General features: G+C 29.9%; 1 protein-coding gene across 1 annotated transcript; it reads right to left on the bottom strand.

Moving 5' to 3' along the window:
- Positions 1-10,842: 10,842 nt before the first annotated feature.
- LOC124835328 (jasmonoyl--L-amino acid synthetase JAR4-like) lies at positions 10,843-15,211 on the bottom strand. Its single transcript, XM_047310243.2, has 5 exons — positions 15,002-15,211; positions 13,764-14,063; positions 13,565-13,666; positions 12,445-13,256; positions 10,843-11,499 (listed from the first exon to the last, which is right to left on the bottom strand). Exons 2-5 carry the CDS (start codon positions 14,054-14,056, stop codon positions 10,961-10,963), a joined length of 1,746 nt encoding a protein of 581 aa, XP_047166199.1. The 5' UTR covers positions 14,057-14,063; positions 15,002-15,211; the 3' UTR covers positions 10,843-10,960.
- Between the last annotated feature and the right edge of the window lie 6,279 nt (positions 15,212-21,490).

Raw genomic sequence — 21,490 nt, 5'->3', positions numbered from 1 at the left:
ACAAAATTCTAATGCAAATTTACTTTTTTTCGTTCAATTACCATTTCCTAAGATCCAAAATATTCAAACTTTTTTCTAAGAATCTCTCAAAATACTTAGCTTATTTGAATTCCATCTAATCACATGTTTAAGAAAAATATTACCTATAAATGATGTCCAATCATATTTGAGAATGCACGTTTACTAATTCCTCCACAACTTTAGTGTTGGTTAACTTTGCAATGGAGAAAATGTTGCTTCAATTATGCGTCTTCTTATACAAAGTCATGATAGCATAAACATATTGGGGGTTGTTTACTTGCTAAATACTTTATGCGTTTGCATTTTGAATTTTGACATCGTCGGGGCAATAGGGTTTCTATTTAAAAAATAAAATAATATATTACCAGAATAAAGATTATTTATTTATTTAGATAAATTTTAAACACACATGTTTTCTTATTCGATGAGTCAATACAAGAATGCATGCATATGTAATTTGTCATTTCAAATTGTTGAAGTTGTTGTTGATGATCAATACCAACATCTCAGACTCACTGACCATTGGAGATGCTTAAGAATTGTTTGACAAAATGCCTTATATGGTTATAATTTGACGATTAACATGTGCTTTTCTTACAGCAGTCTTTGCTCAAAAGCTATTTGACAAACTGTCTGAGAGAGAAATTGCATCTAGGGTTACCACTATGAATGTGTTTTGATTTGTACCCTTTCACACACTTCACACCCATGAAACTATTCTGGGCAATGCCCAAAACCTTAGTAATGGCAATAATGGATTACATTTTAATCAGTAACAGTTTTAAGATCAATCTAAACCAAACTGGTCGAATATTCCACATAGTTCACGAATTGTATGTATGTACACGTGATATTCTTAACTATTTTTTCCATCAATGATTAACATTATTTATAGTATCCTTGTAAGTAAATTCCTTGTTTTAGATAAGTTTATTTTGTTTTGTTTGGAAGTAACTTTTAGGAATAATATTATATTTTATTTAGGTATCATGATCACCAATGCTAGAAATGCAGATTCACGGATATTATAAAATGGATTAACATAAAAAGTGTTCCCATGTTTGTGCATAGCTTTCACGAAAAAACTGAAACAAAAAAATGGTAGACATGCAAATTTTATCTTTTTCTTTTGTTTTGTATGTTTCAAAACTAAATCCATAGGTGTCAACACAAACATATACTGGTATAACTATGATGTCAACATCCCAGTTTGGTCCACCACATCACATAAAGATGTTGGAGTCATCCATCATTGCTGCCATTGTTGTCTCATTGTCATGCTCTTCAAAGTTTCTGCTCACTCTCAACCATTGATAAGTAACTCTCTAATATATTTTATCATCCATTAACGTTTAACATTTAAGAAATTTACAATTTATGATAAACAAAAATATTCCCAATGCTTAATAAAGAGAAACTGAAAAAGCAAAGTTATGTGGTTATGTGTAAAAGAGAAATTTGGAGAACATATTTACCTACTCACATACAACTGACTGACACCACCACCAACATTTCTTTTCTTTATCACTGACCACTCACTTTTACTCTGGGAATTTGCACACCAAGCTTCCACTTACTATTCTAAAATTTAGAACCTTACATACTTATTATAAATCATTTCAATTGATTTTTAATATTTTTACACGTTTTACTTATTATTTTAAATAGAAATATTATAGTGTAATAAAATTGTCAAAAACAAAAAAGTAAGTGAAATTGGTTAATGAAGAGAGAAAAAAATTAATTAATGCTATTAGTTGTAATGAATAATAGATAAATAAAGGAAAGAGTGAGGTTTGCAACTGGGTGCAAAAATACAAGTATTAAAGAACAAAGACAAAAGAAGTAGCAGTGAGCTTTTTTGGAAAGATGCCAGTGGATGTATTCTCAATACATGCAAAATATGATCGCATGAAAATTATATTTTTGGTACTGAAGATTGATGGAGCCACTTCAAGAAATAATAATAAAAAACAAGATTGGATCCTATATCAACAATATATATAAAATAGTGTCTATGAAAGAAAATTTTTACGTTTTGAATTAGTATTTGTAATTGATTAAGTCTTGCACACAAAATTCTATTATATATCATTAAATATAAAATTGAAATAAGTTATAACACTATAATTATAATTATGTATTATTAACCAACACAATAGTTCATAATAGAAAAAAATGTGTCCATAATTTAAGTTTATTAACAGTGAAAAATTTATCAATAAATTTATTTAGGAATAGTAAAATTTGTTAATAATTATCATCGGTAAATACTTTTAATAAATATTATGAATTTGAATTTCTTTATTTTTATTCTCTATTTTTTTCTTTCTTTTTTCTTTTCTTCATCTTCTAATTTTTTTTTCTCTTATTCTTCTTTCTTCACCTCTTTTCTCCTCCTCAATCTCTTATTTTCTCACCTGTCTCTCCTTGATAATGAAAAAGTCTCATTACATTTCACGGAAACTTTATTACTTATTTTATCAATGAATTAATTGAATTATTTTATTAATAATAAAAATTACAAAATTATCAACAAAATTTACTATTAAATATATTATCGACAAAAATATTTATCAATAATACGAATAATAATTTATCAAGATATCTTACTAATAAAAATATTTATTAGTAACTTAAATTCTAAAACTTATCTCTGTGAATAAATTTGAATTTATCGTAAATTTATTTCTTTCAATAAAAAAGTATCAGTAAATACAAAAATTCTTGTAATAAAATGATTTGTAGGTATAAATAACAAATCTTTTTAATGGTACCAAAGACAAACAAAATCAAATAACATTTTTAAATTATAAAAACTAACAAAATATTTTAAACTTGAGAAAAAAATAATTAGTTTTAAAGTTCAAAGACTACATCATATTAAAATTAAAATTGAATTGTTTTGATGTTTAACTTAGAACTAATAAAACAATGACGGTCTGGATTTTGTTGACAAAGTTAGTAAATTTTGGATCTGATTAGATGGAAGTTAGAAGCTGGTTTTGGTAGTGAAGTTAATGTTATATCCATAATTAATATTATATACAAAAAAAATTACTTTGACCATGTGTTTAATGCACTGCATAATACAAAGTCGCCAACAAAATTAGCTGAATTGTTCTTAGTATCATGGCATAGTGACAAACCTAGCTACAATTATTTGTTGCTCTAAAATAAAGCTTATTTGATTGTTTCTTTTACTATGTTTCAGTGGTTCTTCAATGAGAGAAAGTCAACGGCTTAATTGATTTACTAAAATACTTCAATCGGATATGTGTTTTGTATTAAGATATAGATTTCTTTGTATTTCCAAAGAAAAAAAAATTAACATAAATTAATTTGAAAAAAAAAAACAAGTTCCAAAATTTCATATTTTTTCAATATAAAAAATTAAAGAATTATAGTCAATTTTTCTTCTTAATTTTTTTTTATGTAGAAGTTTGTTACTTGGATACCTTGGTTGGTTAAGCTTTTTCATCTCTGAATATGATAATATAAAGAATTTTGAGGTATAACTATTTTTTAATTTTTATTATTTTATTCATTGGAGAAAGATTCAAAAGCCTTAAGAAGAGGAAGAATATGGAAGGTGACCAAATGTTAATACGGGAGCCAATCACACTTCAACATTTCCAGAGGTCAACATGTGCTGTCTGATGTTTCAAATACATATATATAAATATATTAAACTAAAAACCAAGTGGGAAAGACAACTGTTTTTGTTACAAATTATTATTAATTCTACGGATAAACTAGTTTTATTAAAATATCTGACTGGTTATTTAAATTTAAATTCAAAACTTAGTCAAGAAAGTTGAATATTAATTTATTCAAATAAGTAAAGTTTTGATAAGAAAAAAAACACACCAATCTTAAGACAAGATACCATACATAATACAAGATTCATTGTTGAAAAAGTCATCTGTGTTTAATAACTTAAAATTCTCATAAAACGTAAATGGTCTTAAATATTACCTCGATTACTTTATAACAATAAAATAGTATAAATATTTATTTATAAAATTTGCATTTCCTTAATGATTATTTTACAAATAAAAACTGTTGTGAAATTAGGTAAAAGTACACAAAAATGTCATTCATTAGTGATGAAATAAAACTCTAAAAGGGTAGTATATTGAATAAACATAGATTTTGGAAAGTTTCAACTCACATTCTGTAATAGTTTATATGATTCCTGCTTCGTTGGAAATTCTACTTATATAATATAATTTTTCTGGTACTCAATAAAAGAAAGATACGAACAATATCTAGAATTATATAAATTATATGATATAGAAACACAATAATTTACATATATATATATATATATATATATATATATATATATATATATATATATATATATATATATATATATATATATATATATATATATATATATATAGTCTTCGAATACATTGAAAAGTCAAAGTTACCTACTTATTTTTTAAAAATTCATGCAGTTCTTTTTCTATTCTTCATTTTTCTCTTTCGTTTATAGATTTGTAATCTCGTAATATTAAACACCCCAAAAAAAATTAAACATCTCACACATAAATTATTTCATTAATAATAAAAACATCGTACAGTATTACAATCATCTATTTCGGAGTAACATAGTTCACACTCGAAATACATAATTTTTTATTTTATTTTTAAACTACTCTTCCTTTTTCTGCGGTTTCCTCCTTCACTTGTATTGGTTCGGACGTCGTTCCGTCATATGCTTTCGTCTAACATAAACGTTATACGATCATCGCAAAAATAATATTTTTCGACACAAACAAACAAGTAAGGGTGAGCTACCATGCAAAATTCAAAGAAAAGCATTACATTATTATTATACGTAATACATTCACCATAAATTCTTGTAAGATGCAATTATCATACTAGACTCTATTATCCGGATATAATGTTGATGGAAGTCTGGGTTGGTCATGCACTTGTGGTGACATCTACCACACAATTATGGCCAAATATAATATATCATATCACCCACAAGGTTAGTCCATTAACGTCTATGAACATAGACTAAGACCCCCTACTACTCTCACCACATAACACATCCTTTTCTAATTGAGACTGGACAATTTTTAGAGTTTTAGGATAATCACCAACAACAGGACCCTCAACATCAACATATACACTAATACCATACCATCATAGAGTCTCTCCCGAGACTCATACTATATTTCAAATGCATAATTTCCCATCAAACATCATAAAATACATTTATAATAGAATTCATACAAGATAATTATAAACAAATTAACAATCATAAAATATTACTATAATTGGTCAGAGAAGAATCAAGTATTTGACAATCATAAAAAAAAATCTTAATATAAAAATTCTTGGGGAAACAAGAAGTTGAATCTAGCAGAACCGGTTAGACAACTTCTCATCCTTCCAAAAATACAATATAAATAAATAAGGAAAACAATAAAAGTATGGGGAAACAAGAAGTTGAACCTGGTAGAGCCGGTTAGACAACTTCTCATCCTTCCAAAAATACAATATAAATAAATAAGGAAAGGAAAACAATAAAAGTATGGGGAAACAAGAAGTTGAATCTGGCAGAGTCGGTTAGACAACTTCTCATCCTTCCAAAAGTTGAATCTGGCAAGGCCGGTTAGACAACTTATCATCCTTCCAAAAATACAATATAAATAAATAAGGAAAGCCGTAAAAAGTTTGGGGAAACAAGAAGTTGAATCTGGCAAAGCCGGTTAGACAACTTCTCATCCTTCCAACAATACAAAAGAAGCAACTAATAACATACAAATAGCATAACATAATCAATATCGCATTTTACAACTATCCAACTTGGATCTCCTCAGAGAAGCATGTTCTTATTCAAAATTCAGATCATACAGAAACAAAATGCTTCATATTCAAGATTTAAGATCAAACAAAAGCAAAATATTACATAATCAAGACTCAGGATAATACAAAACAAAAACTTAACAGTAACTCCCCTTACCTCTATTTCAGACTTAATCTTCTCCTTAGAAACCGTTCTCCGAAAACTTACAGAATTTCCCCTTCGCAACTAGAATTTCCTCCAACTCTCTTCTCTCAAAATTTCTCTCAATTTTGGTGCAAGTTTAAGCCTTCCTCCTTGCTATTTATAGGTTAAGATTTGGCACTATTAAGTTTTTTTTTTAATAATATTTTATTATAAATAATATTTAAATCCCATTACAAAAAGTTGTTCCCCCTTAACTCCACTTCTGAAAGTTATTTTGTCTTTTTATTTATTTATTTATTTATTATTTTTTATTTTTAATATTTTATTAAAAATACTATTTTATAAAAAATAATATTTTGATTTCACCACCAAAAGTGTCTTGCTCACCGTTCCACTTCTGAAAGGTTTTTTGTCATTTTGCAATCATATTATTTTATATATATATATATATATATATTATTATTATTATTTTTGAGTACTTTACATATTCCACTATATAGGAGGGGTCTTAATTTAGAGTTTTCATCTAGTCTCACTTTGAAAAATATATATTTTATTGTTATGAAAGTATCTTATTATCTTCTCGTCACAAAAAGAGAAAACTTAAATTATTTATTTATAGTTGAAATGAAAATTCAATCTTATATTATACTACGAGATATAAAATTTGAGCGAGTTTTATTTAATTAAATAAAAAATCTGATAAATTAGTACAACGATTATTTACCTTGTACTCAGGGGAAATTTATTTCCATTTTCACTGCATACCAAATGTATTGGAACAGTGACAGACAGGATACTTGACAAAAAGAAAAAAAAAATTAACTCTTGTAATTTAAAAGATATATAAGCCAACAATTCTTTGATAAACAGAGTAACATTCCATTTTAGAATATCTATACTCCAATACATTGAGTTGAGTTCCTTCTGCTCCTTTGACTAAAAGCTCAAAAAGATAATGCATTTCTTACTACAAACTTGCAAAGGAACAAAAAATCATTAAATGAAGTCGTCAGATTTTGTTTTCTAGTAAAATCACATGAACCACTTTCATTTTTTTAGAGTTTCTAATTTTATCCTTATAAAGAGAGAAAAAATACATTCTAAGGAAGTAGTTTATTCCATATAAATTTTCTAAATGAGGTTGAGAAATAATTTTTCAACGAAACTTTTCAATTTTTTATTGTTTTGGACGTAGTGTTGAGTGAATCATATGAAAATAATATTTAATTCTAAACTTTTCAGTTTTAATAAAAACCATTTGGTAAATTAAAAGGTTATAGAATATTCTCGTGTTAAAGTTAATAAAAATTTGACTATTTAAATATTAATGTTTTATTAAATATAATCACGTATCTTCTTATCTTATATTTAACTTTATATATTTGGAAATTAACTTTAAATTAATTATAATATAATGGATGGTAATTACATTTTTTTTAAACTAGTTAAAATTAACCTTAATATTTCTGTTGATTGACTATTTGATCTTATCTGTCGAGTGTTTGATAATAAAAAAAATAACTGTATGAATTAAACAGTCAATCATATTATAATTAAAGAGTCAGTGTTTGTTAAAATAGGTTGTAACCCGTGAGTCAACTCGACTCACCACGAGTTTGAGGCAAGTTGGATTTGGAAAAAATGTAACTTTTTTATGTGGGTTAGTTTTCAACCTCGCTCACTTAGAACCCAACTCAGTAGGTTGAACCTGTGGTGAGCCAGGTTGGCTCACCAACCCACCTATTTTAATTTAATTATTTATTATTTTATTTTTCAATATTATTAGTTAGTATTTTTTTATTATACTGTAAATGGTGATAAAAAAGATGTTTCAAGAGAGAAAAATATTATATATTTATCTACTCAATACTCTAATATTATAAATGGACAAGTGATACAAAAATTATCAATGTTAAAAACTTATTTGTTTGGATTACGCTTGGATTGTATGATACTTTCTTTTTATTTATTTTGAGTTCTCTTTGGAATTTAACATCATTTCAGTGTAACATTTATTTATATTTTAATTAAAAAAATTGTAATTTTTTATTTTAAAAAAAGTTATAATTAAATGAGTCAGTGAGCCAACCCGTTTAACCCACCAACCCGTGGTGAGTCGGGTCAGGTTCGATTTTTTAGAGCTCGCTAATAAGTGAGCAAGACTGAGTTGGTACACTAAGTGTCCAACTCGTGGTAAGTCGGGCCGAGTCGAGTCGGATTACACATTTTGACTGCTCTTATTTTAATATAAAAAAGAGGAAATTAAAAGGAGAGAAATAAATCCTCTAGATTTGAAATTTTGGTGTGAATGAGAAAAAAGCAATTTGCTTTTGGTCTAAAAAAGGGAACTAAAAGCATAAACAAGCTCGCATGCACGCCAGAATGGCCTCGTGTTACGACCCACATAAACATTTGTTTTCTCATGTTATTGTTTCGTCCACCCAATCAAATTTCTGCCTCACCCCACCAAAAACCTACCGGGAAATGTTTTCCTTACGATAAGAAGTGATTGCTTTTCGAAAAAAAAAAACCTAGAAATGTTTATTATGTTTCATAAAATAAATTCCGGAAATAATAAGCAATACCAGTTTTCATTCACGTAAATACATTCGGGCTTTCTCAATCACGGGCTCTTGACAAAAACCTAATATTTTCAAAGCTTAAATTGTGTTTTATCCTTTTGCAGCCCCAGAATTTCTAACTGCACTCCTATAATTTCTAAGGTGCTATTTTACTTCCACGTGCTTTTTCAGGATTTTCAAACTAGGATTTCTGAAATGGGATTTTCAGTGCAAGTTTTTCAAAAATATATATGATATTTTCTGAAATAATATTTTTGGAAAAAAAATTAAAATATTTTTTTCTGAAACACATTTTGGAACAAATTTTCTGGAATCAATTTTTTGTTTTTATAGAAAACTCTTTCTTCTTCTTCCTCATCTACAGTAAACAAATAATAGAGGTGCAGCCATGATGGTACAGCAATAGCAGTGACGTAGTAATAAATATGAAGGAAGATATTTCTAGAAGAGGTTTTTGATTAAGGTTTTTAAATTAATAAAGATATTATATTTTTTCGTAGAAATTTATTTATGTTCAGAATCTTTGTGGTATATTCCTTTAATATAATCCATTAAATAATTAGTATTTTTTTTTACTAAATACAGTGGTGGCATGATACATATAAAATTAAGATAGAAAAGCATAAGAGAATTGAGAGTATAATGTAGTCAGCAATGAGAGAAAGAAAGAAGAGTGAGAAGACAGTGGTCCACTGAGGAGAAGGACTACATACACTTCATCCAACTATTCAAATTGTGGCTTCCACTTCCACATGCCAAATTCCCCATTTTTTTTTAATCAAATTCTATCTTATAACCACGACTTGTTTGTACAGTGACAAAACTGATCAATCTGATCTACACTTCAAAATTTAAAAAGTTGTTAATTTCAATTTAAAAAGTTGTCTATCATTTCATTCCTTAATAGGAAAGTTGAAATAAGACGCAATGTAGTGAAAATAAAATATTGTTCGGATAGACACGATGCAAGTATCGGATGATGTCTTTAATTTATTGTTAGAACTCTGGATGGATGAGTGAGTAATCTTTTATATTTCCTTGAGGAAAACCAGAAACTGAAGAACAATTTTAGAATATTTGTTGTAACTTTGGTATTTGTTCGTCTGAATATCGTACCAATCCACGTGACAAAAATAACATAAGTCATTTACACAATAATTGTCATCCTTAAAATTACTAAAATCACATCATCAAGTTAATTTCTCTTTTCCTTCCATTTTTCAGTTCCCTTAATTTTACATTGCAAAACAAGGACGCCTATCTAATGGATGAAAAGCCAAGACACAAATCTCGTGTCTCTCGCTTCCGAGTTTCATGTCCTATTAATAAAGCATCGGCATGTGTATTACGAAATAATTTTAATTTTTGAGAAAAAAAAACATGTTGATTACATAATAAATAATAAAGTAGAAACGTGTATTAATGAAGTAATCTGTGAATCACATTTGAATTTTACACCGGTGGAATACATTGAGACAATAAAATAGAAAATGTGATTTGCATCCTAAAAGTATGAGTCACCTCCACACTATGTTAACTTGTTTGTATTTTATATTTTCAGAATTATAAAGTTTAGAGTTTTTGTGGATAAAGAAGCCACCTTACGAGCATAGAATGGTAGAATAGAAGCATTATCAAACTTGTTCGCCACTATCTTTTGTGATGGAGAAAAGAATCGCCAAGATATTTATCAGTCTGTCTCTTGAGCCCAAAAACTACACACATGTATGTCTCTCCAACCTTATGTTGTCTCCACACTTTTTATCCTCCAATCTTTAGGGCAAGATATATTACGCAACTTGGAACTCGCATATCTGTTGGACAACTTTTGAAGGAAGTCTTGTAGTAAGGTTTAAGCAATTTAAGTATATACAAATTGTGGTAGGACAAATCATGTATCTCTTCATTTTTTAGGTATTTAAAAATATTTACATGATATTATTCAAAGTGCCTCACGCCGACACTCGTGGCCATTAGCTTTCAAAGTTCTTACTACCGACATGACATGGGGTTATATCTATCAATGATTGTGGCAGTGGCCGTCAAGGTAATTTATTTTTTAAAACATGAATATATAGACCGAACCTTTTAACACCTTTATATTAATTTATGACTTAATATATAAATTTAAGAGAAACAAAGCAAATATTTATTGACTCTGAGTATAATATTTTATATAGAAGGTGTAACTGTTTCTGGGTCTGACAGCGACCAGATATTGGAGAGATGACGAGGAAGATAACGAGGTTGACAGAGAGAGGATGAAACGACAAAAAGGATAAGGATTGAGAATGGCCAAAATTCAAGACATCTAGAAAGTTACACAATGTGGTAAAACTAAGCCAACTTTGTTTGCAGTTTGTTATTCCTAACGCAAGTTTTAGAAAGCAGTACTGAGATAGTTATTCACAACGTTTTCACTAAAGATCTGCAGCACCACGGCGTTTGTAGGACCCACACATCTCGGTGTCTTATACTGACTAACGGCGGTTCCTAGTCCTAGGTAATGATCCAGAATCTTCTGGAATGTTCCTCTCCGAACAACTCGTAGTTCGAGGGCACCGATGCAGTTCACTTTGCGAGAACTGATGTACCCTGCATCAACAAAAGACTTGTCCAAACAGTTACAGCATTCGTGGAGGAGTTCTTCACTTGCTTCCCCACTGATCTCCCAGAAGATGACGTAGTGTCCCGGTTCTTCGGATAAATCAACGTGGCTGCTGTAATCAACAACTTCCAATTTTTCTTCCGCTAACAACTTTGCAGCTGCTTCCACAGCTACCTGTAAATCCTTCTCAGTGTTCTTGTCGATATTAATGTTTAGCAGAAGACTGCTACGCCGAACAAACTTCAGTTCTGGAGTTGAGTTGTGGAATCCCATAACCTTCACCACATCCCCCAATCTATACCGGTATAATCCTGCAATTTTTTCCACATGTTAAAATGATTAGATTGATGCTGTTCATATCTGTCGGAAAAGAAAAATGTTTTTTTTTTTTCCAATACCGTGCTTCTGTGCCACTCTTCCAAACTGTGCACATTTACTTTGAATTATACTATATCTATGTATATAAACTTGTGAATAGGTTCACGAAATCATGAGTGTGATATATGCGTAGGTTATATGAACAAGTTTCCAAATAAAATAATATTTACGTTTTATCACTGTCGAAAACAAGCACTCCTTTTCATGTTCCTAATTGTGTTTTAAAAAATAAGACGAAGCATGCAGCCAAAATTAACTGAGACAATCCAGATAAGGTCGAATCATACAATCTAATTCCATGAAATAAGCCCATGTAAATCCAAGAATAGTTGTTAAAACTAATTGACTGGGTATAACTTGCAGGATTATATATAATTGCTGCATGTCATATAGTTTATTCTGATTAGGTGTATATATATATATAATGTAACTTTACAAGCATCGGGAAGAAATTTCTCCAAGTTGGTCCCATGAAAGATCATGTCACCGAGCATAAAAAGCACCCACTTCATTTTCTTAGTCCCCATCCCATAAAAATAATAGAAATATTTACGTTTTATGCTATGCACATAACCAAATATTTGGAGTGAGGACCAAACCCCCCCATCGTGCACAAAGCCAACATATGCAGCACTGGGACAGTGAGCTGTACAGAACCACATGCGCAAATCTCATAGTAATTTAACATTATTAAAAAAAAATCTGTCGGTTGATGTCATTAGTTACTTATTAGATCGCCCACAGAAAGGTACACACGTAAGATATATTTTGTATTGCAACATTATAACTTTCTTTTCTGGCTGAGAAGAACAAACAACTAAAATGTTTCTTCAAACTGTATGAACTAAAATAAAATTAATGAAACAAGAATTCAGTACCTGCTGGATTGGTCATAACAACTTCATACTCTTCACCAACCTTGACTTGAGTGAGGCTCAAAGGCTGAGGATCAATACAAAGGAAATCTGGTTGACCCCTGGTGTTGTCAAGCTCTGAGAGAGGAATGAATTCGAAGTAACCGATGTGAGGAAGCACAGCATAGGTGGCATACTCAGGGGGGTATTGTGGGTTCACATTTGCTGCAATCCAACCCTCAGAAGATCCATAGTCAGCAGTCAACAAAGGCAGCTCCCCTGCATAGTGCCTCAACTTTTTCAAATAAGGCTCCATTGATCCAGTCATGATGCCATAAATATACTTAGCATTGGGAAAAAGCTCTGGTATCAACCCGTACCAGTTGCTCAACCCCGTACATTTTTTGTGGATCAAGTTGGCTAATTTCGGGTTTGGCTTCATCAGTTTAGACATAGCCATTCGAATCGAAGGTACGATGACCCTGCTGCTGAGAACCCCTTCTCTGATATCAGTACACAGCTCTTCCCACACTTGTTCAAAGGTTCTAAAAGCATGGACAATACTGTGAGCAAATGTAGAAGACACAAATTGAACCTCGTCCCGGAATATAAGACCACACAACAGATGGCAATACAATGATTGGAAAAAATCAGGACCAAATATCACTTCGTCTGGGCTGCAGCATTGGGATTGCAGTGCCCTCATTGCACACTTATAACCAGCATTACTGAACACATTGCTTGTAGCAGTTCTAGCCGCCAGACCCCCTTTTGTTTTGAACTGCTTGCTTCCGTATATAAAGCTCAAAGCCTTCCCATTTTTTATGGGAAACTCTCTGCAGGAGTGCAATTGTGTGAGAAGACAGAATATATCAAAATTCAGTTTGGACAAACAAAAATGGGAAAACAGTGTAAAGATTTGAACACTATTGTCCAATCATTAATCGTCAGAAAGAGAATTAGAATGTTCTAATAAAAGTGTTCACAATATCATTTACTCTCAGCTTGACATATATGGCTAAGGTTTTTTACTTTTTATAACAACTAATTTAAATGTAGTTTAAAATTATATTTAATTAGTTCATAACGTAAAATATTGAACTAAGAAAAACACTAAAAAGGGGTGAGAAGTGGGGTGAAATACCTGTTTCTAAAGGCAAAAGAGGTCTGGTATATCTGCATTGTGGTTTCATACAATTCATCGTTCCAGGGTACATACTTTGGCTTCCCCTGGGTAGTGCCAGAGCTGCAAGAATTCCATTTAGAAACTTGTCGCTTAAGCGCTACAGTTCAAACTCAACCACCGAGATTAAAAAAAGCAGAGAGAAAGAAAAAAAATGCACCTTAAAGACATGGTTGTGATGGGTTTGCCAGTGAGAATAGGAGAAGCATCGCCATCGATAATTCTGTATATGTAAGGTTCCAATTCTTTGTGGGTAACCAGTGGAACACAAGCCTTGAAACTCTCGGGATCAGTTCTTCCATTGAGACCCAAACTCTGCAAATACTCAGCTGACGCGTTATCTTCCAAAATCTTTTTCAGAGTTTCCCTCTGAACCCTTTCCGCGTCCTTTGACAGTAACTCAAATTCTTCTATAACTTTGTCCATATTTAACTCCTCCACTTTCTCTAACATTCTCGCGCTATAAGAAAGACACAGAAAAGAGGTCAGTGTTGAGTTCTAAGTTCTCACTTTTAGCAATAATCTCTGTAAATTTCGCTCCAGCATTTGAATCGGATATGGACGAAAAGCCAAACTCAATTCAGACAGGAGTAACGCGGAAAAGGCCAAACAATATTATTCATGGGTAGAAAAGTCGGACAAGGCCAAACAAAAATCTAATCCATGTTTCCTTTTAATTGCGTATGTTTTTTTTCTTTAACACGTACATTGAATCTTCTCAGAAACAACAAAACCAAGGGAAATCTTCAAATTGTAAGAAATTAGAAACTGACGAATACACGGTGAAAACGAAAGAAATAAGAATGAAAATTCCGAGAGACTTTATATTTCCTTTTTCTATGCATACTGTTGCGCCAGTCACAAAGGTCAACTCAGCCTTTGGATAGAACAATCTAACAGTCTCTCGAATGAGAAATCCTCAAAAACCAAATCAAAAAATTCATTCATACCAAGCAAACACCAAGAAATTTCAACAACAGAAGTTAATAGAAAAAACAAAAAATGGTTAAAAAGAGTTACTAAGAAAGAAGTTTCAAATTACACTAGCTGCGCAAAAACCGAAGTCAAAGACACAAGAATTAGTCCACGAGGGTAAAAAAGCAGAACCAGAACAGAAAGTGGTCCCATCAAAGATGAGGTATTGGAATAAAAACCAAGTAAGAAAAAAAAAACTGAAACGCAATGACAAATAAGAAGAAGAAACAAAGCAAAAAAAAACAATCAGCTGCTGTTTCTGAGCTATAAGACTCAAGGGAAACATGAAAGAAGAAGAAAAGTCAACGAAAATTATCGACCCAGCTAACAAAACCATATGAATTCATCTGGGTGTACTACAGTTACATGACCCGGCAACAGAACCTAGAAAAAAAAAATCATAGTTAAATAAAAATTGAATACCTATGAAAATCTCGGTGTGTTTGAGGAGTGCTGGATCTGCTGGGTTGAGTAAGTTGAATGCAAGTTGGAGAACGAAAGAGAAGAGAAGAAGGTGTTGTCTGCTGTGTTGCGAAGTTGGTGGAAATTAGATTTGAAAGAAAAAGCGTTGTGTGACTTGGCACTTTGGTGCAGGGTAGTGGAGTATAGTTAGCACCGAAGAAGAAAGAAGGAATGAAGAATCTAATTGAGGATGCAGTAATATATATAGGCCATGGTCAAAAAATCAATGCTACAAAAACCTTAAATGTCCAAAATAACCTCGACCTCTTGTAGAATTACAACTGTTAGAATTTGATTCATGGCCGCACCCATAAATGTCACCTCCAGCGTGGGCCCCATGCCACAAAGTTCCACCGTGTGTTGTCACTAACCCTTTTCTTTAATTTCTCTCTGTCCACATTTTTTTTATCTCTTTCGAATTTCTTTTACAAATTAGTGAAAAAAAATTATCCATGTTTTCTTGATTTTTAATAAAATAAAATATTAGTCAAACATTTTTAAACGCCCATTTTAATGAATGTCTAACTTATTTTAGGTTAAATAAATTTGTTTCTGTTGATTGATGTGACTCAAACCTACAATCCGCCATCTTGAAATATACTCATGCGACGATCACTGTCGTATGTTTTATTTGAGGTATGTTGAGCAAATCCCTTTTTGTTATTAACTAAATTTTATTCCAATGCTATTTATTTTTAGTTCCAAATAATTGAGGCTAATAAAATAATTTAATATTTTTGAGAAATTTTAAGAGATAACAATATTTAAAGGAATATTGCCGAAATAAGTGGTTATAAAACATATTTAAAATGTTGAATTGATTTTTTATTTTTCCATTTTTGTAACGTTACTATCTTGCCTGTCTAATTCTAATTTAGTATAAGGAATCTCTGGAATTCTTAGGTATGACAACTTTGTTCTGCTAATAGTTGTTATAAAATCAAGTTACTCAAAAACACACAAAAAGTTAAACAAGAAAATATTAAAAAGTCAAATTGTTGAACTTATTAGAATAATTGTCTAACATGATAAAATATAAGAATGGTGTTGTGGAAAACAATATACTAATAAAAAAATTAACAGTCTAATTAATTGACTCGATAATTGATGTTTTATTTTATTTGAGCTGATAATTTAATCTATAATGCAAGTAAAATTATTTATTTTTGTGAAAAACAGCGATTCAACTTAAATTTATCTCACTTTTCAAAGGAATAACATTTACTTATTGTAACAGACGTATTTGTGTTGTTATCGATTTTGGAGGTTTAAAAATTATTTCAGTTGTTGAGTAATTTATCATGATAATATTGTAAATTTTAAATATAATTTCCATTAATTGTTGTAAAATTGATTTATTATTAACATGTTAGATACTTTATCACAACAACTTTTTCGATTTACAGTATATATTATATAAATTTGTTAATCGTATGAGTATATTAAGTTAACCGGTCCGATCAATAATTTATGAATTCACGGATACGATATACTGATAAATTGACTAGTGAATAAGTTTAATTGGTCTTTTATATCATGTATGTGAAATCGGGGCCACCACGTTTTATATTTTATAAAATGACAGTGTTGTAAATTTAGCTTGAGATAACATAAATAATATGCTGTTTCTTTTTTTCTTTTCTTTTTTCTCCTTTCTTTTTTCTCTATATAAGAAAGTAAAATGTTTTTTATTTTTATTTTTGGCTTAAAGCATTTATTGTGTTTGATAAATAATTGTTTATCGTTTTGTTTTCTAATCAATACACAAGTGGTTTTAATTATGTACAATTTTAAGAAGAAATGACGTTTCAAAGATTTGTTTTATCTTTGAAACATTAGAAAGTTTTAATTTGGATATTCCTATGGAAATCATTTACAAAATGATTTGTTGATAAAAATAGAATGAAAACTCAATTTCATCAATTATTATTAAAACTCTCCACTGTACTTCATAAATAACACTAATGATAGTCTTTCTTGGAAGACAAGGTTTTTCCAAGTCTTAAAAAATGTCATTAAATACATGATTAATGATTACTTGTTACATGATAGTCATGATTCCTTCACAAATAAGAGATGTAAAATAGTATGTTTTCACTTAACTTTTGTTCACTTTAATGGATTTGGGAGAAAGTGATTGAAAGGATTTGAGAAGATTTGAAGGTAAATTTTTTGTTGTTTATTTGAATAGATTTTGGAGGTAAATGAGAGTAGATTTCGAAGTAAGTTTTTTTAATTTGTCACATCAATCAAATTATATACTAATTTTCATAAACTTTACTTTCAAATACACTCTGACTTACTTTCAAAATCCACTCAAATAAACAACAAAAAATTTAACTTCAAATTCATTTCATCACTCTTCCTCAAATCCATTTAAACAGAATCTCTTAATGATGGTATTAATTGAGGATTTTTTACTATCCAGGAACATTGACCAATCATTTTAGAAAGTATGTTCTTGTTGTAGAAGTGATTTTAGGAGTAAAATCAATTATTTATATTCCTAAGATGTATGGAAAAAAATTACTGATAATTTTAATAAGGTAAGACTATTAAATGAATTAAATAAATTGAAACTTTTTTTATCGTACATATTTGATCACATGAAAAACGCTGTGTACTGTGTTCATTCTTGTCTGTACTGTGAAAGGAAAATAGAATATAACAGAAAGCACTTCCAATGGTTGCTGCTGCTTCTTTGCTCATTCATCATGACGCGTTTGTCCAATGAAGAACCCTACTCTTGCAATTTTTTCCCTTTTCAATTCATCAATTTAACCTCCATCTATATTGTTTTAACAAACTTATAAGATTTTATATATTTTTTTGCTTGATATTTTTCTGAAAATGTTATTACTTATTTTAATTCCTAGATACTAAACTTAATGGATTGTCATCTTTTGTATACAGTTTAAAAATATTGGAACAATAGGTTTAGAAAGTTAAACCTTCACCCTATTACTGTTATTTTTTTTCTTATATTATTCATTATATTTTTTAAATATGTTATCATATAAGTTTAGCATTGTTGAATGATGAGTATGGATAAATTCACAATATCATATATTTAGAGATCAACACATTCTGATTAAAATTAAATTCATTAAAATATAATGTTTATTACAGTTTCATTGAATATTCGACTTTTCATATTGATAAAGATATTGAGACTTTTTTTTCATGTTAAGACATAAAGTATATTGAGACTTTTTTTCATGTTAAGACATAAAGTTACGACAGTATTATTTTCATGTTCATGTTGGATTGATATTAAGGCCCATTTCGATTCGCTATTTGAAGCAACTGAGTCCAAATATATATGTCTCGTTTAAAAAGCCCAAAATTTGACATGGGGCTTCGTTTCCCGTACTTGCCCGTTAAGGTGGGTGTTGCTCCCTCCACCACCACACTTTGCTCCCTTCACCACCTCATTCCTTTTTTATCTTTTTCTTTATTTTTCCATTCCTATTTTACTCTTAATAAAATTTTAGGGTTAATATCTTTTAACCTCTAACCACTCTAATCATTTTTAATCTTTACCCACTCGAATCCTTCACGCAGTGGGAACTCTTCTTCCTCCTCTTTTTATTTTATGTTCTTCTTCTTCATTTTCATACTTCTTCCTCTCATTCTAATTGTGGTATGAGAGTATGGTAGACTTTCATTAGTTAGTGTGCGAGATTGTAAGTGATGGTGGAAGCAATTGATCAACGTGCAAGATCGGTGTGGTGGGGTGCGGTGGTGTGGGAAGATTCGTCGTGAAGGAGATGCGTAATAAATCCTAAAAAGTTATCGTATAATCTTTAAACGGATGTGACCATCCGTCAACGGATGTCAACACCCATTTAAGGGAAAACGGACGTCGATATCCGTTTTGCCTTAAACAGATGTTGACATCCGTTGACGGATGGTCACATCCGTTTAAAGATTATACGTTTATTTTCCAATTATTTTTATTAGTTTATTTTCTATATTAATTTTAAATATATTTTAATAATGTAATTTATATGTTTTGATGTATTGTTTTTGAGAAGACGAATGTGGTGGAGTTGGGGGGGGTGAGAATCTAAAAGAAAGAGAAGGAGAGTTGGTGGTGGGACTGAGTGAAAAGTGAGTGGGTAAAAAAATAGGGTTTGAATTCAAAGTAAATAAATATGATGAAAAATAAAATAAAGGTTATTTTTGTAATTAAAAAAGGTTATTTTTGTAATTAAAATTTTTTTTAGAGAAGGTTGGGGAGGTGGAGGGAGAAGTGGTGGTGGTGGAGGGAGTGACACCCTGTTAAGGTTTATCATTTGCCCCTTTTTCTTTTAAGCTTTCTATGTGCATTTTTTTCTTTAGTAGATTATAATTCATTCTATTTTCTTGTACCTTTTGAAAATTTATTTATATTCTTACAAAGTTGAATATATTCTGTAAATAGATTTTAATTTCATTAACTTTTTTAATTTTTCCTTTATCAACTGTTATTCCTTTTTTTCATTGGTACTTGTCCTCCACAAAATGAATGAGAAGTGTGTTTATAAAAGACATTCTGATATTCAAGTTAGTTGAGTGCATTAGATGACAATTAGTATTGTAATAATGAAAGTTAGAAATATTTATTTCGATAACTGTATTGTTTATAGGATAATTATAATGTTACGAGTCTCATCTATATGAGTTTTGGTGACCTTGGTGGCCCATTTACTTCATGAGCCAATTGTTTGATTCAGATTCAGTCAAGTTACAAAGTAGTACGTTGTTAGCTTTGGTAGTCTGAAAGGTAGTCAAACGTGTTAACTTATAGTGAGGTAGTGATAGTTAGGTAAGTCGACGTGGTCGAGTAGATACAATAATACAAACAGACTTATGACTGGATAGAAGTAGTCAAGTAAGTTGCCTTGTGGATGGGTAGAAATAGTAATACAGACTGACTTGTGACAAAGTAGTTCACTATTGATTCTAATAGACAGTACATAGGTCTCGACAAGCAACACATATGGTGTGTTCTAGTAGTCAACACTTAGTAGGCGACATTTGGTTATCAAGAGAGACGTTTGATTATAATAATGAATAACATATCGGATAGTTAACACTTAGTAAGCATCACCTAATTCTTAGTGACTGACATGACACCCTTGCAAACAACATTCAATGTGCTATGTAATAAATTATTTTAAAAATATATTAATATTGATAAGGCTTACCCATGCAATTTATTTTTTGTTTAAATCACACTTTGTAAACTTAATATTATTAAAGTAAAAACAAACTTTGATACACTACATATTATACTAGCAATGATTTTATTTTTCAAAGTAACCAAATTTTCGACGAGAGTAAGCACTTGGGTAATGTTTGCATTGTACTTCTGTAAGGAGATATCATATTGTCATGTATATGATTAGTTTCATAGTTAATCTGGGGTTGAGATTAAACATTTATAATTCTATTTTTTTATCATGTTAATATACCTTTTTTGCTGATTTTTTAAAAGCCTCGTGAATAAAAGATAATGATTTGTTTGAATGAGATCGAAGAAACATAGAAGAGAAAAAACAAGTAATTGAAAAAAAAAGAAAAAAGAAAATAAAATAATAGAGTGAGAATAAGAAAAATAAAAAAGTAAATACAACAGGAGAAATACGAAAACGTGGTCGTTTTATCTCCCTCGCACCTTATGGTTTGGCCAACACTTTCACCCATTAGTGGACCTTGATGCTAACGTAGCAGCAGAAAATAAAAAAAAAATAAAAAATAAAAAGTTTTTTAATGGTGGGTATTGGACTTTTAAGAAGTGTGGCGGAGAATATACTCAAATAATTTTATTTCTCGCATATTTTAAAATAAATTATATTAAGCAATGAGATAAAGCAAATAGAATGAGGTAAAGAAAATGAAAAATGAGAACGGGCAAAGTATATTTTATAATTTTGTAGTTTTTTATGTGTGTATAAAAAACATGTATTTATTTTTATTTACAGGTAATATTAAACAACCTTTTTATGTAAAAAAAAAAATAGAAGAGACGAGAATTAACTATCCAAGACCGCATTCCTATTTTTTAAACCCGGTTTATCCTAATATGTGTTCAATCAAGTCACTTTTGTAGTTATTGTGATTGAATTTATTCATATAAATTAAAATAGACGAGAATCTATTATTTTTATAACCAAGAGATATAATTCACTGCGGTTCCAATTTTTTTTTAAATAAAATGGTATTTTTAGTTTTAAATCCGAGTTTGGAATTGAACTCAAAACATTAATGAAGTAATCTAAGGATGTGTATTCAATATTTTGCGATTATTATAAAATAATTAAATAATGAAATGTATAGTAATTATTTTTTGCTTAAACACCTATGAAAAAGCATTAAAATAGAGAAATGTGACTTCATTTAAAATGGAGTGATGTTACGGGGTAATGGACTGTGTCCACGTATATATATATATATTATATTGTA

Source organism: Vigna umbellata, chromosome 5, assembly GCF_029865625.1.
Source record: "Vigna umbellata cultivar VRB3 chromosome 5, Vumbellata_1.0, whole genome shotgun sequence".
Lineage (NCBI taxonomy): Eukaryota > Viridiplantae > Streptophyta > Magnoliopsida > Fabales > Fabaceae > Vigna > Vigna umbellata.
Note: the sequence above shows the minus strand (reverse complement) of the source record. Positions and strands in the feature narration are given on the sequence as shown.

Bases quoted from the DNA above. Each gene is read 5' to 3' on its own strand.
- LOC124835328 (XM_047310243.2), bottom strand. From the start codon at position 14,056: ATGTTAGAGAAAGTGGAGGAGTTAAATATGGACAAAGTTATAGAAGAA. The intron at 13,257-13,564 runs GTATTTCACCCC...GCACTCCTGCAG, and splicing joins TCTTTTGCCTTTAGAAACAG to AGAGTTTCCCATAAAAAATG. The intron at 11,500-12,444 runs GTACTGAATTCT...AAAAAATTGCAG, and splicing joins TGTTATGACCAATCCAGCAG to GATTATACCGGTATAGATTG.